Genomic DNA, 26,704 nt, shown 5'->3' with positions numbered 1-26,704 from the left:
CCGGTACCGGGCTGTGAACCCAGTACCTACCAGCCTTATGTCAGATGGCTTAACCACGATGCCACTGAGGCTGGTACCGGGCTGTGAACCCAGTACCTACCAGCCTTATGTCCGATGGCTTAACCACGACACCATCGAGGCTGGTACCGGGCTGTGAACCCAGTACCTACCAGCCTTATGTCCGATGGCTTAACCACGACATCATGGAGGCCGGTACCAGGCTGTGAATCCAGTACCTACCAGCCTTATGTCCGATGGCTTAACCATGACGCCATCAAGGCTGGTGGTGGAGTGTTTAGTGGTTTCTTGTAACATTGTTATGGGGCTCCTGCTATTCTCCCTTCTGCCAGCAATAACAAAAGTTTTTTACTATACAATTCCCCTGTGAACACTGCCATGTCAGGGGATATTATTTGAAACAGAGTTCGTACAGATTTGAAAAGGACTTGAACTGGAGTCGTCATACTGAAAAGCCCTTGAAAAGTTTTTCATTTGGCGAAAATCCTTTAAAAAAAAGATGGAATTGTATATTTCCGCTGATAAATATTGAAATTTACCTTCCTCTAGTTTTGTTAGCTAATATAATGTCAGCATGATTTTATCACAAATATTGAAAATGGTGGGATTCACCGTCATAAATACTGATGAAAATATGCAAGACCATGTGTTACCAATTGAATATATGTTGAATGCAAAAGCCATGAAAACTGTCATTTTAAAGTGAAAAGTGCTTTTAAAAAGTGCTTGAATTTCCCATCCTAATTGTGTATGAACCGTGTCAAAATCGGACATAACTGTAAATGAGTTTGATCTCTAGGTAAGCAATTATCTGTTTTATTTATGTGGGTGTTTTTGTTTATTTAGCTTGACGTTGTCATAGAAACGAACCTCTCGACGATTCGGGTATTAGAAGCAGTCCAGAAGAAAATGTCTCGAATGACGTCCGAAGAGGCGGCCAAATTTAAACTGGACAACACACTGGGCGGGTGTTCGGAGGTCCTGCACAGAAAGGCCATACAGAGGTCAGTTTTTAGTCCCCTACCCAGTGTGCGATTTGTGGTTTAAAACATTCAAGTGTCAATGACGACTCCCTGTTTGCAAATCTTTAGAGCCCGACATCAACCCAGCGAGCCCTGCCGTCTGTCTGGGTGGGCCGTAGCCCAGTTGTAAAGCACTCGTTCGATGTGCAGTCAGTTTAGGATCGATCCCCGTCGGTGGCCCCATTGAGCTATTTCTCGTTTCAGCCAGTGCTCCACAACCGGTGTAACAAAGGCCGTGGTATGTACTATCCTGTCTGTGGGATGGTGCATATAAAAGATCCCTTTCTGCTAATCGAAGTGGCAACGGTGTGTTTCTCTCTGTGTGGTCTGACGCTATATAACTGTAAATAAAATGTGTTTCGTTAAATAAAACATTTCCTTTGTGTCTGTCTGTCTGTCCCACATAGTTTTCCGGATGTTTTTATCAGAATACCTTTAGAAATTTTGTGTCTTGCTTTATCATGTATCCTTACGGATCAAGTTTGACTTCCATGGCTATTCTGTTATAGTGAGACCTGTAACATAATAAATATGAAATAATATAAATTCAGGGCTTCTAGAATTTTTATAAAAATCACTAGCCGTGGGATCAGTGATTTAAAAAATGTACTAACCATGATTGAAACTTCACTAGCCCTACTTTTAGAGTAAATGCAATTTTACCCAGTAATAATCAGATGATGTCACGTAAAGAGGCAGACAGAGCTGGAAAACCCTTGGATTTGGGGAGAGGATATTCAAACTTAAATACTCGTACAACATTGGATAACTTGTTTTTTCCACTAGATGTTGGACATTGTGATGGTAGTTATTTACTAGCCCGACATTGAATATCACTAGCCATGGGAGTGGGGCTACCATAATCTAGAAGCCCTGTCTGGCATGGCAGTAGTAGTTATTTACTAGCCCAACATTGAATATCACTAGCCATGGGAGTGGGGCTACCATAATCTAGAAGCCCTGTCTGGCATGGCAGTAGTAGTTATTTACTAGCCCAACATTGAATATCACTAGCCATGGGAGTGGGGCTACCATAATCTAGAAGCCCTGTCTGGCATGGCAGTAGTAGTTATTTACTAGCCCAACATTGAATATCACCAGCCATGGGAGTGGGGCTACTATAATATAGAAGCCCTGCCTGGTATGTCAATAGTAGTTATTTACTAGCCCAACATTGAATATCACTAGCCATGGGAGTGGGCTACCACAATCTAGAATCCCTGTCTGGCATGGCAATAGTAGTTATTTACTAGCCCAACATTGAATATCACTAGCCATGGGAGTGGGGCTACCACAATCTAGAAGCCCTGTCTGGCATGGCAATAGTAGTTATTTACTAGCCCAACATTGAATATCACTAGCCATGGGAGTGGGGCTACCACAATCTAGAAGCCCTGTCTGGCATGGCAATAGTAGTTATTTACTAGCCCAACATTGAATATCACTAGCCATGGGAGTGGGGCTACTATAATCTAGAAGCCCTGTCTGGCATGGCAATAGTAGTTATTTACTAGCCCAACATTGAATATCACTAGCCATGGGAGTGGGGCTACTATAATCTACAATCCCTGTCTGGCATGGCAATAGTAGTTATTTACTAGCCCAACATTGAATAGCACTAGCCATGGGAGTGGGGCTACCACAATCTAGAAGCCCTGTCTGGCATGGCAATAGTAGTTATTTACTGGCCCAACATTGAATATCACTAGCCATGGGAGTGGGGCTACCACAATCTAGAAGCCCTGTCTGGCATGGCAATAGTAGTTATTTACTAGTCCAACATTGAATATCACTAGCCATGGGAGTGGGGCTACCACAATCTAGAAGCCCTGTCTGGCATGGCAATAGTAGTTATTTACTAGTCCAACATTGAATATCACTAGCCATGGGAGTGGGGCTACCACAATCTAGAAGCCCTGTCTGGCATGGCAATAGTAGTTATTTACTAGTCCAACATTGAATATCACTAGCCATGGGAGTGGGGCTACCACAATCTAGAAGCCCTGTCTGGCATGGCAATAGTAGTTATTTACTAGCCCAACATTGAATATCACTAGCCATGGGAGTGGGCTACCACAATCTAGAAGCCCTGTCTGGCATGTCAATAGTAGTTATTTACTAGCCCAACATTGAATATCACTAGCCATGGGAGTGGGGCTACTATAATCTAGAAGCCCTGTCTGGCATGGCAATAGTAGTTATTTACTAGCCCAACATTGAATATCACCAGCCATGGGAGTGGGGCTACTATAATCTAGAATCCCTGTCTGGCATGGCAATAGTAGTTATTTACTAGCCCAACATTGAATATCACTAGCCATGGGAGTGGGGCTACCATAATCTACAAGCCGTGTCTGGCATGGCAATAGTAGTTATTTACTAGCCCAACATTGAATATCACTAGCCATGGGAGTGGGGCTACTATAATCTAGAAGCCCTGTCTGGCATGGCAATAGTAGTTATTTACTAGCCCAACATTGAATATCACTAGCCATGGGAGTGGGGCTACTATAATATAGAAGCCCTGTCTGGCATGTCAATAGTAGTTATTTACTAGCCCAACATTGAATATCACTAGCCATGGGAGTGGGGCTACCATAATCTAGAAGCCCTGTCTGGCATGGCAATAGTAGTTATTTACTAGCCCAACATTGAATATCACCAGCCATGGGAGTGGGGCTACTATAATCTAGAATCCCTGTCTGGCATGGCAATAGTAGTTATTTACTAGCCCAACATTGAATATCACTAGCCATGGGAGTGGGCTACCACAATCTAGAATCCCTGATATAAACAATAAATAGTTTTTGCCGTTGATAGAATCGGAGCGTAAGGTCATTTCCAGGGATGAAATGATGGGGGCCTGTTGGTTTTGTTAATTTTAAAATGCCTCTTTGAATTTAAATTCAGGAAACCTATTTCTTTTTCTGTGTAACCTTTCTAGACCATGAAAATGAGGTCCTAAATTCAATTAGTAAATGAAAAATTAGTTAGGCAGCATTTGAAATTATCATTCTCGTAATTTTCAGAGGCATTTGAAATAGGTTTTCAGGAAACATTTTGTTTTCGAAAATCTTGATTAGCAATAATTGTAATCAGTTGAAAATTGATAAGCAACAACTGTTTAATGTTTTAATATTATGATGTGATCCCTGAAAGTCAACAAAATGTGTCCTGGTTTTGTGTCAATTTAACACAGTTTTATTTTGTTTGTTTATAGAACGTATATATTATAAAGTGTGAACTCGGTTATTTTTGTTTTGTTCTGTAGAATATACGGTGACAAGGCCCCCGATATTATTGATGGTTTGAGAAAGAATCCCGTGGTGGCAGTTCCTCTAGTACTGAGACGGTAAGTCTTTGTTCTTATTGGTATCACTGACAACACAATTGTAGTGGATATTAAAATGGTTAATTTCACTGACAACACAATTGTAGGGGATATTAAAACGGTTAATTTCACTGACAACACAATTGTAGTGGATATTAAAATGGTTAATTTCTGATTGTAAATAAGTTTAAATTTCTTAACAATTAATTTCACTAAACACAATTGTAGTGGATATTAAAACGGTTAATTTCTGATGCTAAATAAGTTTAATTTTCTTAACAGTTAATTTCTGATCGTAAATATATTTAAATTTCTTGAAAGTTTATTTCTGGTCACCCTGCCCCTTTAATAATGAACTAATTAAACTGTTATTACCAGGTTGGAACGGTGAGACCGCCCCTTTAATAATAAACTAATTAAACTGTTATTACCAGGTTGGAACTGTGAGACCGCCCCTTTAATAATGAACTAATTAAACTGTTATTACCAGGTTGGAACTGTGAGACCGCCCCTTTAATAATGAACTAATTAAACTGTTATTACCAGGTTGGAACGGTGAGACCGCCCCTTTAATAATGAACTAATTAAACTGTTATTACCAGGTTGGAACTGTGAGACTGCCCCTTTAATAATGAACTAATTAAACTGTTATTACCTGGTTGGAACTGTGAGACTGCCCCTTTAATAATAAACTAATTAAACTGTTATTACCAGGTTGATACTGTGAGACCGCCCCTTTAATAATAAACTAATTAAACTGTTATTACCAGGTTGGAACTGTGAGACCAGACCTTTAATAATGAACTAATTAAACTGTTATTACCAGGTTGGAACTGTGAGACCGCCCCTTTAATAATAAACTAATTAAACTGTTATTACCAGGTTGTAACTGTGAGACTAGACCTTTAATAATAAACTAATTAAACTGTTATTACCAGGTTGTAACTGTGAGACCAGACCTTTAATAATGAACTAATTAAACTGTTATTACCAGGTTGGAACTGTGAGACCAGACCTTTAATAATAAACTAATTAAACTGTTATTACCAGACCTTTAATAATGAACTAATTAAACTGTTATTACCAGGTTGGAACTGTGAGACCGCCCCTTTAATAATAAACTAATTAAACTGTTATTACCAGGTTGTAACTGTGAGACCGCCCCTTTAATAGCGTACTAATTAAACTGTTCATTACAGGTTGAAGGCTAAGGAGGAGGAGTGGAGAGAGGCCCAAAGAGGGTTTAATAAAATCTGGCGCGAGCAGAACGAGAAATATTATCTGAAGAGTCTTGACCACCAGGGCATCAACTTCAAACAGAATGACATCAAGTCGATACGGTCAAAAGCCTTGTTGAACGAAATCGAAACTATATTCGACGAGGTAAGATTGTTGAATGAAATCGAAACTATATTCGACGAAATAAGATTGTTGAATGAAATCGAAACTATATTCGACGAAATAAGATTGTTGAATCAACATCAATACTCTACCTTCTTTCTGCTGGCATAGCTACATCATAACAATACTTTTACAGCTGCATGCAATTGATATTTTCCAGTTACAAGGTTTAACCTGTGATGATGTATGTAAAAAACCCAAACTATTTTGTGCTATAGACAGCAATGTAAACAAACTGATTTGGTATTTTTATTGCATTCTATTGTCTTTGACCGCGTGTGAAAGTCTTTTGAAAGTCTTAGAAAATGGTAGGTAAATGTCTTTGAAAGTCTTAGGAAATGGTAGGTAAAAGTCTTTGAAAGTCTTAGGAAATGGTAGGTAAAAGTCTTTGAAAGTCTTAGGAAATGGTAGATAAAAGTCTTTGAAAGTCTTAGGAAATGGTAGGTAAAAGTCTTTGAAAGTCTTAGGAAATGGTAGGTAAAAGTCTTTGAAAGTCTTTGAACTTTTTGGTCTTTAAGGCTATGAACCCTGTATTCTGTTTGGGATGCTGCGTATAAAAAATTCCTTGCTCCTTGCTTGTAATCGGAAAGTAGCTCTGTGTGGTCCTAAATCATATGTCTGACACTAGATGACCAAAGTTAAAATGTGTTGAGTGTGTCGTTAAATAAACTAGAAGCTTCTATGTTATGACCAATTTGGTCACACATGCAACCACTTTTTTCATTTGGCGACTGAAATAGAGGATTTGTCATGAGTATTTTTTAATATGGAAAATATCAACCTAGTTTGTTAATCAGTATTTGTCGAGGCTCGACAGAGCCTCGACAAATACTGATTAACTAGACAAGGTTGATATTATACATATTAAAAAAACAAGAGTAGCGAATTCTATTTATCCTATAACACTTCTAAAATAACATTTTAATTCAATTTTTAGTCAATCACAGTACTAAAGTTGTCGCCATCGGTAATATGACAGTCATCACGATTAGCACAAATTAGTTTGACATCATGCATTTTAACTAAATCGTTGAAAATGTTTCACTCAGATACACAGGTCTTGTTGGCTTGTAAGCAAATGACCCATCCACAGCAACACATTACCTAGAAACCTTGTAGATTTGCATACCATTATTAACCGGGTTAATACACTAAAATTATCACGTGGGTTTATGACATGGATATCATGGGTAAGTTATAGGATTAATACCAGAAGGCACCTTCTGGCTCATAGATTGAAAAGTTAACATAGATAGCTGAAGTAGTTGTGTTCATGCATTCGTGTTTCGTGAATTGACTGCCAGTGTTTCTGCCAGAGGGTAAAACGGGGATGGTGCCATACCCAAATTGTTTGCAGATTTAATTTGTTTTAAGTTGACCTTTTGACAAAATTAATGACTCTTATCATTACTGTATGATTTTCTTAACCCTAATCTTAAACGTAACCCATTTTCTTTATACTCTATCCTGACCTCTTACTTATCCTCAGAGGTCAGGATAAGTATTAATAAAAGAGAAAACACTTAAAATTTTCTTCTGTTCTTTCTGGGGGTTACCCCCTATCGCATTCAGCACACTCATTGTAAATATTCAGTTTCATAGCGCCATACCCAAACATGTCTTTGTGTGGAAACACTGACCGTGTAACTAATTGTTGTAAATGTCTTTCTGTCGGAAACACTGACCGTGTAACTAATTGTCGTTGCAGCGTCAGGAGCAGCTACAAGAGGGGGGCAGTGAGTCGACGTCGTCGGAGCCCCACCTGTCTCTGTTCTACAAGGACAAGTCAATCATCGATGATGCAGCGTCACTCATCATCCACCACATGAAGAGACAGGCCGGTAAGACGAACAGAATAAATGAATGAATGTTTAACGACACCCCAGCATGAAAAATACATCGGCTATTGGGTGTCAAACTATGGTAAATGCCAAAATGATGTAATGATCAACATCAATGACGAACAGAAAGAAGCGAGTTGAATGCTTCGGTTTCCTCACTCAATGTTTATCATGTACTCTTACTGTTCAAGCTTAATTTACCTATTTTTTTCACAGAGTTATGGCCCTTGAATTAAGGAGATGAAAAATTGTTGGGTTGCAAGGGGACAGGTATTGCTTTTGCCGTACTGTCAGAATGTTTGTTATTAGTCACCTACTGGTCCAACCGGTGGGGACTACAGCATGGGTGGATTATGCTTTCGGTAAAGCGGGGGGGGGGGGGGTCCGAAACAATATGTAAATGTTTTGAAATTATAAATTTTACGTGGACATCAGTATAGATCTACGTGGTGGGGTGGGGGTTTTTCAGCTGGGGGGGGGGGGGGGTCCGTGCAACTGGGACCTATCCCCATAATCTGCCCCTGTACAGGTTTCATCTCCGTCCTTCTGTCTGTCTGTCTGTCCCACATATAGTTTTCTAGATGTTTCGTTTTTAGAATGCCTTGAGATATTAAGGTGAAATTTGTGTATAGCTTTAACATGTACTGTTGCATGTTTGACTTTCACCCATTTTTGATTAAGTTATGGTCCTTGAACTTAGGAGATGTGAAAATATGTTTTTTTTAGAAGGCCTTGAGATACTGAGATGAAATTTTGTTTATAGCTTTATCATGTACCGTTATAGATAAAAGTTTCATAGCAATTTACCAATTTTTTTCACATTTAGGGCCCATAAACTTAGCAAATATGAAAATTTATTTTCCAGACTTTTTTTTCCAATGCCTGAAGATATCAATATGACATTTTGTATATCATTTTATCATGTTACAGACAATTTACCAATTTTTCACAGAGTTATGGCCCTTGTAAAAATGGTGGTGTGTACAATGAAATCTTTGTGAAGTGGATCTTGTCGAGGACCTAATAGTTATCTAATTCAGACAGGATCCAGTATTTAGAGGGTCAAGGTTTGGAATTTAGAAAATTTGTGGCCATGAAATATGGCTGGATAAGACAGGATTCCGGTTTGTTCAGGGACTGGTTTAGACAGGTTAGACTGTGTAAATAATGCAGCATACGTGCCCAGGGCTTCTAGATTATGCTAGCCCCACTCCCATGGCTAGTGATATTCAATGTTGGGCTAGTAAATAACTACTATTGCCATGCCAGACAGGGCTTCTAGATTATGCTAGCCCCACTCCCATGGCTAGTGATATTCAATGTTGGGCTAGTAAATAACTACTATTGCCATGCCAGACAGGGCTTCTAGATTGTGGTAGCCCCACTCCCATGGCTAGTGATATTCAATGTTGGGCTAGTAAATAACTACTATTGCCATGCCCAACGGCTAGTGAAAACAAAAGTTGTCAAATGCTACATTTTAGTCTTATTTTTTAAATATGAATATCCTGTAACCCACTCCCACCCCCCCTCCCCCCCATCCCACCTCCAATCTTAGTGTTTTTAAGCTCTATCTCCCTCTTTAGGTGACATATCTGATTATTAGTATTAATTAGTAAAAATTCTATTTACTTAAAGTAAAGTAGGGCTAGTGGATTTTTAATCGTGGCTAGTAAATTTCTTAAATTACTGATGCCATGGCTAGTGAATTAAAAAAAATTTCTAGAAGCCCTGACTTGCCCATTGTGAAGAATAAATATTGTGTGCTACTAAACTCAATATTTTATTATTCTTGTGTTTGTCAATCTGATGCAGGTTCGTTCTATTATGTGAGTAGGTTTGTAACTGGTGCTCTCTGCGTGTTGTAGGAATTCACAAAGAGGACAAGAGGAAGATCAAACAGCTGCTGTACCAGACACTGCCCGATCTGTTCTTCACGCAGCGCAGCGAGCTTAGTGACGACGAGGCTGACAAAGACGAGGGTACGATTCTCTTTACTTCTTCAACATTCTCACTACTGAATGTTTGTTACAAAAGCCTTTCGAAGTATTTGAACACTACAGGATACATTTGAACACTACAGGATACACTTGAACACTACAGGATACACTTGAACACTACAGGATACACTTGAACACTACAGGATACATTTGAACAATACAGCAAACACTTGAACACTACAGGATACATTTGAACACTACAGGATACACTTGAACACTACAGGATACATTTGAACACTACAGCATACACTTGAACACTACAGGATACATTTGAACACTACAGGATACACTTGAACACTACAGGATACACTTGAACACTACAGGATACATTTGAACACTACAGGATACACTTGAACACTACAGGATACATTTGAACACTACAGGATACATTTGAACAATACAGCATACACTTGAACACTACAGGATACATTTGAACACTACAGGATACATTTGAACACTACAGGATACACTTGAACACTACAGGATACACTTGAACACTACAGCATACACTTGAACACTACAGGATACACTTGAACACTACAGGATACATTTGAACACTACAGCATACACTTGAACAATACATGATACACTTGAACACTACAGGATACATTTGAACACTACAGGATACATTTGAACACTACAGGATACATTTGAACACTACAGGATACACTTGAACACTACAGGATACACTTGAACACTACAGGATACACTTGAACACTACAGGATACCTTTGAACACAACAATACACTTGAACACTACAGGATACATTTGAACACTACAGGATACATTTGAACACTACAGGATACACTTGAACACTACATGATACACTTGAACACTACAGGATACATTTGAACAATACAGCATACACTTGAACACTACATGATACACTTGAACACTACAGGATACATTTGAACACTACAGGATACATTTGAACACTACAGGATACATTTGAACAGGATACATTTGAACACTACAGGATACATTTGAACACTACAGGATACACTTGAACACTACAGGATACACTTGAACACTACAGCATACACTTGAACACTACAGGATACACTTGAACACTACAGGATACACTTGAACACTACAGGATACACTTGAACACTACAGCATACACTTGAACACTACAGGATACACTTGAACACTACAGGATACATTTGAACAATACAGCATACACTTGAACACTACAGGATACACTTGAACACTACAGGATACATTTGAACACTACAGGATACACTTGAACACTACAGGATACACTTGAACACTACAGGATGTGTTTGAACACTACAGGATACACTTGAACACTACAGGATACACTTGAACACTACAGGATATGTTTGAACACTACAGGATATGTTTGAACACTATCGTATTTTATTTTCAGACATGGACACGGATGAGATTAAGAAAGAGCCGGAGATAAAGATGGAGGAAGGGGAGACAATTGCTGCAGACCCCGCTGACAGCCGAATTACGCTGAACGGCAACAAAGATGAGAAACCTAAAGACGTTGTCGTCAAAACGGAGGACGACACACCGGTTGCTCCTGACTCGCCCGTTGTCAACGGCAATGATTATTCGTCCCCGACAGAAACTCCAGACAGATCGACAGATGTGAGGGTTTTTTTTAATTCTCAGAGTTTTTTCGAGTTTGGTAAAATGCTCGCCTGATGCATGGTTGGTCAAGTATCGATCATCGTCGGTGGGCTCATTGAGCTGTTTCTTGTTCCAGCCAGTGCACTATGACTGACATATCCAAGGCGGTGGTATGTGCTATCCTGTTTGTGCGATGGTGCATATAAAATAACACTTGCTATAATGGAAAAATATAGCGGGTTTCCTCTCTTAAGATTATATGTATAATTATTGACATCCAGTAGCCGATGATTAATAAATGAATGTGCTCTAGTGGTGACGTTAAGCAAAACAAAATTATTTTTTTCATTGATTACACGTGACCAAAAAAGTTCATTTATTAAATTAATTTTTGTTTAATTAAAAAGTTGTTACTTCTTAAATAATTAGATTTATTTCTTTTCTTTTTTTACTTTTTAAACAAATAAAAATTACTCAAAATAGTGGCTTTAAAGTTTAAAATATTACAACTTTATTGAGAGGAGGACCTAATATTTTATATATGTAACTGAATGTTACTGGTATATAATAAACTATTTACAGGATGACATAACAACTGGTATATAATAAACTGTATTTACTGGCATATAATAAACTATTTACAGGATGACATAACAACTGGTATATAATAAACTGTATTTACTGGCATATAATAAACTATTTACAGGATGACATAAAAACTGGTATATAATAAACTGTATTTACTGGCATATAATAAACTATTTACAGGATGACAACAACTGGTATATAATAAACTGTATTTACTGGCATATAATAAACTATTTACAGGATGACATAACAACTGGTATATAATAAACTGTATTTACTGGTATATAATAAACTATTTACAAGATGACCTGTACACCCTGTTCTACATGAACAACAGCTGGTATATAATAATTTGTATTTACTGGTATATAATAAAATGTATTTAGTGATATATAATAAACTGTATTTGCAGGATGACCTGTACACCCTGTTCTACGTGAACAACAGCTGGTATATAATAAACTGTATTTACTGGTATATAATAAACTGTATTTACTGGTATATAATAAACTGTATTTACAGGATGACCTGTACACCCTGTTCTACATAAACAACAGCTGGTATATAATAATTTGTATTTACTGGTATATAATAAACTGTATTTACTGGTATATAATAAACTGTATTTACTGGTATATAATAAACTATTTACAAGATGACCTGTACACCCTGTTCTACATGAACAACAGCTGGTATATAATAATTTGTATTTACTGGTATATAATAAACTGTATTTAGTGATATATAATAAACTGTATTTGCAGGATGACCTGTACACCCTGTTCTATGTGAACAACAACTGGTATTTGTTGCTGCGACTGCACCACCTGTTGTGTGAGCGACTTCACAAGATCTATATCCACACCCAGAAAATCATTGAGGAGAACGGTCACTGTCGACGCGAGAGGAAGGAGTCGACGGCCACGTCACTCCGACTGCGCACCCCGTGTGAGTAGTGTTCGACACAACACATCTTGTGCAGGGCTTGAAATAATGGCCTGCGAAAAAAAGAAAAGCTGTCCATTGTTTAGACGTAGTACATGAAATAGAGAATAACTACAGTAAAACTTTTCAAAACCAGACTCTGTAAACTGGAATTCCCCCTAAACCAGACATTTTTCATGGTCCTTTTAAAAAAAAAATCGGTACAGAACTTAACCTCTCTAAAGTGAATACCTCTTAAAAGTGGACATTTTACTTGGTCCCGAGGGTGTCCGGTTTAGAGGGTTTTTACTGTAGTTAATTACATAGGATATCAGCTTTATCAGGATATCAGCTTTATCAGAATATCAGCTTTATCAGGATATCAGCTTTATCAGGATATCAGCTTTACTGGGATATCAGCTTTACTGGGATATCGGCTTGATCAGGATATATGCTTGATCAGGATATCGACTTGATCAGGGTATCGACTTGATCAGGATATCGGCTTTATCAGGATAAATCCCATGTTCTATGTTATTTACTAGTTGTTATATTTTTCCTGCAGTCCATAAAAATTCAAGGGAAAAGCTATTATTTCTGTTATTTCAGCAACATTGTACGATGACCTAGAAGTCAAAATGAGTGATTTTGTAATGTGACATCAAAAGTCAACTGTTTTAAAAGTGTCAAAAGTTTTAATTGGTCATCATAATCTGTCAGTACAAACAGTGGTTGCAGGATAAATAGAAATTCACCTGCTAAATCCACCCATTTTTCCAAGAGACGGGAGATTTACGTACGATCATCTCACCTGCTATTTAGTTGAAGATTCTGTTATATTTTAATTCTATAATGCTCTAAAATACATCTCGGACGTTCTAATGAGGCTTTCTACCAGAGGGTAAACCGGGTATGGCGCCGTACTCAAATGTTTGGGGAGATTTTATTTTTAAGTTAACCTTTTAACAAAACTAATTACCCTTATCAATACTGTATGATTTTCTTAACCCTAACCCTAATCCTAAACCCTAATCCTAACCCTAACCCTAACCCTAACCCTAACCCTAACCCTAACCCTAACCCTAACCCTAATCCTAAACCCATTTTCTTTCTGTGGGAGGCCTCCCAATCACCCTGTTGACTGTGGTTGCATTCAATTCCATAGCGCCATACCCAAAATTTTCTTTCTGACAGAAACACTGCTAATTTTTCACACTATTTTAAGTCAAAAGTCTTATTTCCAGCAGTCTGTATTTGTTCTTAGCATGTCATATTTCTGCTGGTCTGCTGTTTTCGAAACATAACGGCAGGTCATATTTGTGATGGTCTGCTGTTTTCGAAACATAACGGCAGGTCATATTTGTGATGGTCTGCTGTTTTCGAAACATAACGGCAGGTCAGATTTGTGCTGGTCTGCTGTTTTCGAAACATAACGGCAAGTCATATTTGTGCTGGTCTGCTGTTTTTCGAAACATAACGGCAGGTCATATTGTACTTCCTGTTTTAAACCCTGTAGTTTTATTTTTTAAAATCTTTTATTGCGCCAGATCGTTTTTGATATCAGAGGTGGGTTTTCGTAAATAATTGTTTTTTCATTGTCAATTAGTAGTTGGCAGGATGGGTTTTGGTGGGGTTTTTTTGTCATTAAATAGTTTTTTTTACAACTGTTATTGCCCCACATGTATTCACTATTACCAGTATTTATTTACTATTTGTTCTGTAGTTGAAATTGACCCTGTCAACTATTACCAGTATCTGTTCTGTCTTGTAGTTGAGATTGACCCCATTGACTATTACCAGTATTGACTATTACCAGTATTTGTTGTGTATTGTAGTTGAGATTGACCCCATCAACTATTACCAGTATTTGTTGTGTATTGTAGTTGAGATTGACCCCATTGACTATTACCAGTATTGACTATTACCAGTATTTGTTGTGTATTGTAGTTGAGATTGACCCCGTCGACTATTACCAGTATTTGTTGTGTATTGTAGTTGAGATTGACCCCGTCGACTATTAACAGTATTTGTTGTGTATTGTAGTTAAGATTGACCCCGTCGACTATTACCAGTATTTGTTGTGTATTGTAGTTAAGATTGACCCTGTCAACTATTACCAGTATTGACTGTTATCAGTATTTGTTGTGTATTGTAGTTGAGATTGACCCCGTCGACTATTACCAGTACCTGCTGGACATGGTGAAGAGCCTGTTGGACGGTAACATCGAGTCGGGCCACTATGAGGACCAGCTGCGCGAGATGTTCGGAATCCACGCCTACATCGCGTTCACCATGGACAAACTGGTGCAGAACTCCGTCAGACAGGTACACAGTCATAACGATGTCACAATGAGGGGAGGGGCGTAGTCCAGTGGTAAAGGGGCGGGACGTAGAACAGTTGTAAAGGGGCGGGACGTAGAACCGTTGTAAAGGGGCGGGACGTAGAACAGTTGTAAAGGGGCGGGACGTAGAACAGTTGTAAAGGAGGGGCGGGACATAGAACAGTGGTAAAGGGGCGGGATGTAGGCCAGTTGTAAAGGGGTGGGACATAGGCCAGTTGTAAAGGGGCGGGGGACTTGGCCAGTTGTAAAGGGGCGGGACGTAGGCCAGTGGTAAAGGGGCGGGACGTAGAACAGTGGTAAAGGGGCGGGATGTAGAACAGTTGTAAAGGAGGGGCGGGACGGGACGTAGCCCAGTGGTAAAGGGGCAGGACGTAGAACAGTGGTAAAGGGGCGGGACGTAGAACAGTTGTAAAGGAGGGGCGGGACGTAGCCCAGTGGTAAAGGGGCGGGACGTAGAACAGTGGTAAAGGGGCGGGACGTAGAACAGTGGTAAAGGGGCGGGACGTAGAATAGTTGTAAAGGGGCGGGACGTAGAACAGTGGTAAAGGGGCGGGACGTAGGCCAGTGGTAAAGGGGCGGGGGACGTAGGCCAGTGGTAAAGGGGCGGGACGTAGGCCAGTGGTAAAGGGGCAGGACATAGAACAGTTGTAAAGGGGCGGGACGTAGGCCAGTGGTAAAGGGGCGGGACGTAGGCCAGTGGTAAAGGGGCAGGACATACAACAGTTGTAAAGGGGCGGGACGTAGGCCAGTTGTAAAGGGGCGGGGGACGTAGGCCAGTGGTAAAGGGGCGGGACGTAGGCCAGTGGTAAAGGGGCAGGACATAGAACAGTTGTAAAGGGGCGGGACATAGGCCAGTTGTAAAGGGGCGGGGGACGTAGGCCAGTGGTAAAGGGGCGGGACGTAGCCCAATGGTAAAGGGGCGGGACGTAGAACAGTGGTAAAGGGGCGGGACGTAGCCCAATGGTAAAGGGGCGGGACGTAGCCCAATGGTAAAGGGGCGGGACGTAGAACAGTGGTAAAGGGGCGGGACGTAGCCCAATGGTAAAGGGGCGGGACGTAGCCCAATGGAAAAGGGGCGGGGGTCGTAGAACAATGGTAAAGGGGCAGGTAAAGCATTCACCTGATGCACGGTTGGTCTAGGATCGATCCCCTCAGTGGGCCCATTGGACTATTTCTCGTTCCAGTGCACAGAACTGGTAAATCAAAGGTCGTGGTATGTGCTATCCTCTCTGTGGGATTGTGCATTTAAAATATCCCTTGCTACTAATGAAATTACCAAACTATTTGACATTTAGTAGCAGATTATTAACAAATCAATGTGCTCTAGTGTTGTCGTTAAACAAAACAAAGTTTAACTTTTACCATTTTTTGTTTCAGCTCCAACACATTGTGGGTGATGAGTCGATACAGAAGGTGATAGAACTGTTCAGTGAAGAGAAGGCAAGTCACGCGACTGGTGGTCGCCTAGCAACGCAGCACCAGCGGCAGTCGGCGGAGGCCAACTACCAGAGACGGGCAGAACAGCTGCTCGCCGAGGAAAACTGCTTTAAAATAATCGTGGTGGGTACATTACCAGATATAGCCGTTTTCTTTTCATTGTCGAACCCGAACACGAGGAAAACTGCTTTAAAATAATCATGGTGGGTAATTTACCAGACATAGCCGTTTTCTTTTCATTGTCTAATCCTAACACGAGGAAAACTGCTTTAAAATAATCATGGTGGGTACATTACCAGACATAGCCGTTTTCTTTTCATTGTCGAACCCGAACACGAGGAAAACTGCTTTAAAATAATCATGGTGGGTAATTTACCAGACATAGCCGTTTTCTTTTCATTGTCTAATCCTAACACGAGGAAAACTGCTTTAAAATAATCATGGTGGGTACATTACCAGACATAGCCGTTTTCTTTTCATTGTCGAACCCGGAACACGAGGAAAACTGCTTTAAAATAATCATGGTGGGTAATTTACCAGACATAGCCGTTTTCTTTTCATTGTCTAATCCTAACACGAGGAAAACTGCTTTAAAATAATCATGGTGGGTACATTACCAGACATAGCCGTTTTCTTTTCATTGTCGAACGCTAACACGAGGAAAACTGCTTTAAAATAATCATGGTGGGTACATTACCAGACATAGCCGTTTTCTTTTCATTGTCGAACCCGAACACGAGGAAAACTGCTTTAAAATAATCATGGTGGGTACATTACCAGACATAGCCGTTTTCTTTTCATTGTCGAACCCGAACACGAGGAAAACTGCTTTAAAATAATCATGGTGGGTAATTTACCAGACATATCCGTTTTCTTTTCATTGTATAATCCTAACATGAGGAAAACTGCTTTAAAATAATCATGGTGGGTACATTACCAGACATAGCCGTTTTCTTTTCATTGTCGAACCCGAACACGAGGAAAACTGCTTTAAAATAATCATGGTGGGTACATTACCAGACATAGCCGTTTCCTTTTCATTGTCGAACCCTAACACGAGGAAAACTGCTTTAAAATAATTGTGGTGGCTACATTACCAGACATAGCCGTTTTCTTTTCATTGTCGAACCCGAACACGAGGAAAACTGCTTTAAAATAATCATGGTGGGTACATTACCAGACATAGCCGTTTTCTTTTCATTGTCGAACCCGAACACGAGGAAAACTGCTTTAAAATAATCATGGTGGGTAATTTACCAGACATAGCCGTTTTCTTTTCATTGTATAATCCTAACATGAGGAAAACTGCTTTAAAATAATCATGGTGGGTACATTACCAGACATAGCCGTTTTCTTTTCATTGTCGAACCCGGAACACGAGGAAAACTGCTTTAAAATAATCATGGTGGGTAATTTACCAGACATAGCCGTTTTCTTTTCATTGTCTAATCCTAACACGAGGAAAACTGCTTTAAAATAATCATGGTGGGTACATTACCAGACATAGCCGTTTTCTTTTCATTGTCGAACCCGAACACGAGGAAAACTGCTTTAAAATAATCATGGTGGGTACATTACCAGACATAGCCGTTTTCTTTTCATTGTCGAACCCTAACACGAGGAAAACTGCTTTAAAATAATCATGGTGGGTACATTACCAGACATAGCCGTTTTCTTTTCATTGTCGAACCCTAACACGAGGAAAACTGCTTTAAAATAATCATGGTGGGTACATTACCAGACATAGCCGTTTTCTTTTCATTGTCGAACCCGAACACGAGGAAAACTGCTTTAAAATAATCATGGTGGGTACATTACCAGACATAGCCGTTTTCTTTTCATTGTCGAACCCGAACACGAGGAAAACTGCTTTAAAATAATCATGGTGGGTAATTTACCAGACATATCCGTTTTCTTTTCATTGTATAATCCTAACACGAGGAAAACTGCTTTAAAATAATCATGGTGGGTACATTACCAGACATAGCCGTTTTCTTTTCATTGTCGAACCCGAACACGAGGAAAACTGCTTTAAAATAATCATGGTGGGTAATTTACCAGACATATCCGTTTTCTTTTCATTGTATAATCCTAACATGAGGAAAACTGCTTTAAAATAATCATGGTGGGTACATTACCAGACATAGCCGTTTTCTTTTCATTGTCGAACCCGGAACACGAGGAAAACTGCTTTAAAATAATCATGGTGGGTAATTTACCAGACATAGCCGTTTTCTTTTCATTGTATAATCCTAACACGAGGAAAACTGCTTTAAAATAATCATGGTGGGTACATTACCAGACATAGCCGTTTTCTTTTCATTGTCGAACCCGAACACGAGGAAAACTGCTTTAAAATAATCATGGTGGGTACATTACCAGACATAGCCGTTTCCTTTTCATTGTCGAACCCTAACACGAGGAAAACTGCTTTAAAATAATTGTGGTGGCTACATTACCAGACATAGCCGTTTTCTTTTCATTGTCGAACCCGAACACGAGGAAAACTGCTTTAAAATAAATTAAAATCCTAACACGAGGAAAACTGCTTTAAAATAATCATGGTGGGTACATTACCAGACATAGCCGTTTTCTTTTCATTGTCTAATCCTAACACGAGGAAAACCTAACACGAGGAAAACTGCTTTAAAATAATTGTGGTGGGTACATTTTATATATATTATAACCTTTCTTTTCAAAGTTCGTGGTGTGTCAATTATATATTATAACCCTTTTCTTGTTATAACTTCACCTGACCTCTGACATTCATGCATTTTATGTTATTGTGCTTTTACATTAGACTGCAGGGCTCGAAATTAACAATTTGTCTCAAGGCTTTTTTTAAATTTTATTATTGCCGTGGGTGAAACGGTGCACTGGTGGCAGTTTTGAGCCTGCCTGTGGCAAGTTTTTAAACAGTCACTTCTGCAGCAAATAAACATGACTGAAAGGTTGTTTTGTTGCAAGTAGACATTTCACATGTACAAATGTTAAATACAGGCAGATAATGTACACCAGATATTATCATTTTGCTGTCGTTAAGGAGTTTTACCGACGGCAGTAATGAAGGAATTTGTTTTATTTAACGACGCACTCAGCACATTTTATTTACGGTTATATGACATCAGACATATGGTAAAGGACCACACAGATATTAAAAGAGGAAACCCACTGTCGTCACTTCATGGGCTACTCTTTTTCGTTTAGCAGCAAGGGATCTTTTATATGCACCATCCCACAGACAGGGTAGTACATACTACGGCCTTTGATATACCTGTCGTGGTGCACTGGCTGGAACGAGAAATACCATTCCATAGTCAGACAGGATAACGTATCATGGTCTTTGATACACCAGTCGTGGTGCACTGGCTGGAATGAGAAATAGCCCAATGAGTCCACCGACGGGGATTGATCCTAGTTTTTATCCTGTGGCACAAAATTGCTGCCGATGACGCTCTCAACCCACAGGAAATTATATTATATGTTCGAGATGTGAAATTATATCTGCCGTCAATGTCGTCGTTATGTTCGAGACGTAAAATTATATCTGCCGTCGTTATGTTCGAGATGTGAAATTATATCTGCCGTCAATGCCGTCGTTGTGTTCGAGATGTGAAATTATATCTGCCGTCAATGCCGTCGTTATGTTCTAGATGTGAAATTATATCTGCCGTCAATGCCGTCGTTATGTTCGAGATGTGAAATTATATCTGCCGTCAATGCTGTCGTTATGTTCCAGCTGTGAAATTATATCTGCCGTCAATGCCGTCGTTATGTTAGAACTGAAATTATTTCTGCCGCCAATGCCGTCGTTATGTTTGAGATGTGAAATTATATCTGCCGTCAATGCCGTCGTTATGTTCGAGCTGTGAAATTATATCTACCATCAATGCTGTCGTTATGTTCTAGCTGTGAAATTATATGTGCCGTCAATGCCGTCGTTATGTTCGAGCTGTGGACTGATAGCCTGATGTCAGCGCCAGTCTAGTGTGAGTCAGGTTAACTTTTCATGACAAGAGAAAATATTTGACACAGGCTTCGAAATAAGTCAAGAACGGTCGTTCAGGTTACCAGGAGGTTACCACATGTGAGAAAAGTTTGAATGTAACTGTAGTTTTGTTTCCGAATGTAAACCAGGCAATGAATTCCGGACTTCTGCATTTCATTTTCTTGTAAAGAATTCAATCGATGTTCGCGTGCACTTGTGCAATTGCAAAGCAATTTTGGCAATCCGCGTTTAAGCAGCACCCACTAGATAAATTTACTTCCAGATTTCGTTAGTCATACCGATAACAGGAATTCAATTTTAACTTTCATACAGTTGTGGTAACCTATAGGCTACCAGGCTATATTTTGTGGTAACCTGTAAATGGGTTACCAGACACAATGCTTATTTCAATACTTGGAACAGGTTTTTTTTTTTTTCTTTTGGTATGGGATTTTTTAAAGGGGTGGTGGGATGAGGGTTATGTGGGGTTTTGTTTTTTGGTTGACCCAAATACTTTTAAAAAATGTTTGCTTCTACTCAAAAAGGGATGTTTACTCCAAAGCTTTGGACCTCACTGATACGGGCACAGCATTTGTTTTTAAAATTAAAGTTTAAAATGATCTTTTATTTGTTGACATTACAAAGCTGTAGTTTAAAATGATTTGTTGAGAGTGGAAGTTTAAGATGCTGTATGTTTTGTTACAGTTTCAGAATAACTGTAGTTATAACTAGTGTGATATTGTTACAGTAATTAGTGTGATATTGTTACAGTACCAGAAGGACTGCCAGGTGACGTTTGAGCTGCTGGACACGGAACATGACCAGTCGGACGACCCGGTGGAGGTCGAGCGGTGGTCGGAGTACGTGGAGCGGTACGTCGCCCAGGACGACACCATCTCTGACCAGCTCAAGGACCAGCTCACCAAGAAACCCGTCTTTCTGCCGCGGTAGGTCTTCATGCTGGGTGTGTCTATTAACCAGAAAGAACCAGGGGTTCATGCAGGTGTTCTATGGGTCCGAACATGGGACCCATTCCCAAAAGAAAGTGGCATTGAAAATTCCCAGTATATATATTTAATTATGTCGACAGGTTTTAGTACTTTAATACATTACTGTATTGCATTATTCAGTGGAATTAAAACATATGCCAAGTATGATTTACTCGCACTATTTTTCCCAATCATGTCAGACATGAAAATGTTGAAATAACCATGTGTTCAAACAGACGTAGTTTACAGTGGGCTAAAGTGTAGTTCTTTTCATTCATTCATTCGTTCGTTCTTTCATTGTTACAATGTTGTTTCATTCATTCATTTATTGTTACAATGTTGTTGATTCATTCATTCATTGTTACAATGTTGTTGATTCATTTATTCATTCATTGTTACAATGTTGTTGATTCATTTATTCATTCATTGTTACAATGTTGATTCATTTATTCATTCATTGTTACAATGTTGTTTCATTCATTCGTTTATTGTTACAATGTTGTTGATTGATTGATTCATTCATTGTTACAATGTTGTTGATTCATTTATGTTACAATGTTGTTTCATTCATTCGTTTGTTACAATGTTGTTGATTGATTGATTGATTGATTCATTCATTCATTGTTACAATGTTGTTGATTCATTTATTCATTGATTGTTACATTGTTGTTTCATTAATTCGTTTGTTACAATGTTGATTGATTGATTGATTGATTTTGATTGACAATGTTGTTTTTCATCGACAATGTTGTTTTTCATCATTTCGTTTCCGTACAGAAACGTGCGTCACACTCGACAACACAATAAGAATCAGAAATCTCGCGTGGAGAGAGAGATGAAGGACAGGGAGGAGCAGCAGGATGGAGAGATGGACGCGGCCGAAATGAGGGAGGAAAAGACCGACACAGACAAAGACTCGTCGCGGAGTCGGCCGGCGGGTGACCTTGACATTCTGGACAGCACGGGCTGCAAGTTCAACGTGAACTCGTTCAAGATGGTCTACGTGGTGAACTGCGAGAGTTACCTCTACAAGAGGATGGCACTGAACAGAGCCAAGGAGGTCAGTGAGATGCCAGCATATTCTCCTGATCTAGGTCCAATTGATATTCAAATGTTGATATATCACAGGCACACAACTCAAGTGGTTAAGAATTACCATGGGAGACTCCAGCATATTCCTGAGATCTAAGTTCAATTGATATTCAAACTAATATTGATATGTGTCACGGCCACACAACTCATGTGGTTACGGGCCAATTGATTTTCAAATTAATATTGATGTCATGGGCACACAACTCAAGTGGTTAAGAATTACCGTGGGAGACTCCAGCATATTCCTCAGATCTAAGTTCAATTAATATTCAAACTAATATTGATATGTGTCATGGGCACACAACTCAATTGGTTAAGAATTACCATGGGAGACTCCAGCATATTCTCCTGATCTAGGGCTAATTGATTTTCAAATTAATATTGACATGTGTCATGGGCACACAACTCAGTTGGTTAAGAATTACCGTGGGAGACGGTTGGAGTATTATTCGTTTATTGGTAGCCCAGTGGTAAAGAGCTCGGCTGATGAGTGGTCGCTGTAAGATTGATCCCCGTCGGTGGACCCATCCTGGCTATTTCTCATTCCAGTCAGTGCACCACTACTGGTATATAAAAGGCTGTATGTGCTATCATGCTGAGGTGAAAACATTTCACATCAAAATCATTGAAATGTTTCACTTTAATTTATATTAAAACAACTTGAAACAAATATCTGAATATCAATGCGCTCTAACTTTAATTTATATTAAAACAACTTGAAACAAATATCTGAATATCAATGCGCTTTAACTGAGTATATTGTCTTAGGAGGGGTTTAGCTCAGTCGGTTGAGATGATTGCGTCGCAGGATCGAACCATCTCAGTGGATCCTTCAGCTGATTGGGTTTTTTTCTCGTTCCAACTAGTGCACCACAGCTGGTTAAAGGCCGTGTTATGTTCTTTTCTGTCAGTATGAAAGTGCATATAAAAGATCCCTTGCTGCATTAGACAAGTGCAGCAAGGTTTCCTCTGATGACTGTGTCAGAATTACCAAATGTTTGCCATCCAATAGCCGATTATTAATTAGTCAATGTGTTCCAGTGGTGTCGTTAAACAAAAACATACTAACTTTATACACAAATACATATCTTATTAATTAACAGTTAAGTGAATATAAAATTAATTTGTACCAAATAAATGACAACTGTTACATAAACATGGAAACTATCTTGTCTTGGATTGGCCATGTCATCAGAATGCCTCAAACAGCCCTACCAAGAGTGGCACTCTGATGGACCCCTCCTGGAAAAAGAAAACAGGGAAGACCAAAAGAAACTAGAGAAGGAAATTTGAGAGGGCGGTCTGAGCTGGGGGCTGCTGGAGAAGCTGGCAAAAGACCGGCAGCAGTGGCGATCTCTGGATACAGCCTGATGTGTGTCTTACCACGAAGGGGATTAATTTTTAAAAATAATTTTGTCTTTCTGCTTGAGCCTTTATAATTAACTTAAACCGTGTATATTTAAAGGGTTTAGCATTGATAAACATGATTTTACTTTTTAACTTTTTTTTTCTTTTTTCCAGTCTCACAAGAAAGTGTCTGTGCGTCTTCACGAGAAGTTCATGTCGTGGGTCAACAAGTGGTGCGACGTGAACGTCACGGCGGAGGAAGAGTCGAAAACGACGCAGTGGTTGCTGGGCGATGTCGTCGACTCGAAACACTGTCAAACAACGTGCAACAAGATCTACCGGCCCGATAGGGCGCCGTATTACGAATACCACAAATACACCGTGCAGTCGCTCGAACCGACCCCAGAACCCGAACCAGTGACCGAATAAACCAGATTTACACTTCTGGGGACTGAACACAAAACATGAAATAAAGTGGGCAAATATCAAATCTACTTAATATCGCAAATTTCAGTAGACAAATGTTAAAAAAGGTTAAATTATTTCTTGAAAAGTGAGTGCTAAAAAGGGTTAACAATAAGTTGAATAGGTGTTAAAGGGGTTAATAATTCTTGATAGGTATGTGTTAAAAGGGTTGATTTTTTTTATAAGTGAGTGTTGAAAAGGTTAATAATTCACGATAGGAAAGGTTTAAAAGGATTGGATTTGTTTTTATAGGTGAGTTTTGAAAGGGTTAATAATTCACGATAGGAAAGGTTTAAAAGGATTGGATTTGTTTTTATAGGTGAGTTTTGAAAGGGTTAATAATTCACGATAGGAAAGGTTTAAAAGGATTGGATTTGTTTTTATAGGTGAGTTTTGAAAGGGTTAATCGGGTTAATAATTCTTGATTGGCGAGTGTTAAAGGGTTAACAATGGACTGATAGTCCGTCCCATCATTCTTTGAAAATGTTTTTGGTAAATAATTTAAGTTTGGTTTGACATAAGACGAAAAGTAAAAGTGTTTCAGAAATAACATAAAAATACTGTTTCTGTGTGCAATTTACAAATCAGTTGACTTAGAAATAAATAATTTGTAGTTTATTCCATAGCATGAAAAAAAGTGGGATGGACTATAGTTATGTAGTAGGGTAATAAAGAAATGTATGTGTTTCTGTTGAGAGTATAGGTCAATAAATGGTTTCTGTTGAGAATAGTAAGGGTTAATGGTCGAATTGGAAGCAATACAGTTGGTAGATACAAATTGAAATATTTTACTAAAATTTCACCCGTTTGGAGATCAGAATAAAACTGAAATTTCACCTGTTTGGAGATCACAAGTAAAATTGAAATTTCACCCGTTTGGAGATCAGAATAAAACTGAAATTTCACCCATTTGGAGATCACAATTAAAAGTGTGAAATTTCACCTGCTTGGAGATCACAATTAAAAGTGTGAAATTTCACCTGCTTGGCAATGACAGTTGAAAAGTGAAGTTTCTGTGAGAAGGAAAATGGACATGAGAAGGGAAAGGGACGTGTGTTTGGCAGACATATTGTTTTGTCTGAGTTCATTGTTCATACATTTGTGTACATTGTGTTAATAGTTCATCACGAAGCTTTTCTTAACGGAGGAACATGTCAGACTTATCATGTGTAGAGTTAGTGGGCGGCGCGAACACCGCCTCGACTGTTTACCTTGAAATCATTATTTAAAATAAACATTGAACAGTCACTCAGTCTTTCTAGTTCATTGTTGTTGTTAATTTGGGGGGGGATAATTTTCACTTGTTTTTTAACGAATGTTTATTTAAATAAAAACTCAGCACATTTTAAACTACACTTGGTCTAGATAGTAAGAGAAAGGAAAGGAATTTTTTTTTTAAAAACACCTCAGCACATTATAAACCGGCTATTTGGTGTCTAACATATGGTTATTTCTACACTTGGTCTAGATAGTGAGAGAAAGGAAAGGAATGTTTGTTTAACAACACCTCAGCACATTTTAAACTACGACTATTTGGTGTCTAACATATGGTTATTTCTACACTTGGTCTAGATAGTGAGAGAAAGGAAAGGAATGTTTGTTTAACAACACCTCAGCACATTTTAAACTACTGCTATTTGGTGTCTAACATATGGTTATTTCTACACTTGGTATAGATAGTGACAGAAAGGAAAGGAATGTGTGTTTAACGACACCTCGGCACATTTTAAACTACGAATATTTGGTGTCTAACATATTGTTATTTCTACACTTAGTCCAGATAGTGAGAGAAAGGAAAGGAATGTGTGTTTAACAACACCCCAGCACATTTTAAACTACGAATATTTGGTGTCTAACATATGATTATTTCTACACTTGGTCTAGATAGTGAGAGAAAGGAATGTTTGTTTAATGACACCTCAGCACATTTTAAACTACGGCTATTTGGTGTCTAGCATACATTATAAACTACGGCTATTTGGTGTCTAACATATGGTTATTTCTACACTTGGTATAGATAGTGAGAGAAAGGAAAGGAATGTTTGTTTAACGACACCTCAGCACATTTTAAACTACGGCTATTTGGTGTCTAACATATGGTTATTTCTACACTTGGTCTAGATAGTGAGAGAAAGGAAAGGAATGTTTGTTTAACAACACCTCAGCACATTTTAAACTACTGCTATTTGGTGTCTAACATATGGTTATTTCTACACTTGGTATAGATAGTGACAGAAAGGAAAGAAATGTGTGTTTAACGACACCTCAGCACATTTTAAACTACGAATATTTGGTGTCTAACATATGATTATTTCTA

At 38.9% G+C, this 26,704-nt stretch overlaps 1 protein-coding gene across 5 annotated transcripts in view; it reads left to right on the top strand.

Moving 5' to 3' along the window:
- The window catches only part of LOC121373214 (paired amphipathic helix protein Sin3a-like), a 69,797-nt gene extending 44,162 nt beyond the window's left edge, over positions 1–25,635 (top strand). For 4 of the 5 annotated variants that reach the window (XM_041499700.1, XM_041499698.1, XM_041499701.1 and 1 more), the window contains 12 exons: positions 865–1,022; positions 4,312–4,392; positions 5,571–5,754; positions 7,481–7,613; positions 9,482–9,595; positions 11,004–11,233; positions 12,568–12,751; positions 14,883–15,052; positions 16,447–16,629; positions 21,266–21,441; positions 22,261–22,543; positions 24,097–25,635. In XM_041499700.1, coding sequence (XP_041355634.1) covers positions 865–1,022; positions 4,312–4,392; positions 5,571–5,754; positions 7,481–7,613; positions 9,482–9,595; positions 11,004–11,233; positions 12,568–12,751; positions 14,883–15,052; positions 16,447–16,629; positions 21,266–21,441; positions 22,261–22,543; positions 24,097–24,351 — 2,151 coding nt within the window. In that variant the 3' untranslated portion in view covers positions 24,352–25,635. The remainder of the gene's footprint in view (positions 1–864; positions 1,023–4,311; positions 4,393–5,570; positions 5,755–7,480; positions 7,614–9,481; positions 9,596–11,003; positions 11,234–12,567; positions 12,752–14,882; positions 15,053–16,446; positions 16,630–21,265; positions 21,442–22,260; positions 22,544–24,096) is intronic. The other variant, XR_005958042.1, reaches the window with a different exon arrangement.
- Positions 25,636–26,704: the final 1,069 nt, after the last annotated feature.

Source organism: Gigantopelta aegis, chromosome 5 (assembly GCF_016097555.1).
Source record: "Gigantopelta aegis isolate Gae_Host chromosome 5, Gae_host_genome, whole genome shotgun sequence".
In the NCBI taxonomy this organism is placed as follows: domain Eukaryota; kingdom Metazoa; phylum Mollusca; class Gastropoda; order Neomphalida; family Peltospiridae; genus Gigantopelta; species Gigantopelta aegis.
The sequence above is the reverse complement of the archived record's forward strand: the minus strand, read 5'-3'. Positions and strand labels throughout refer to the sequence as shown.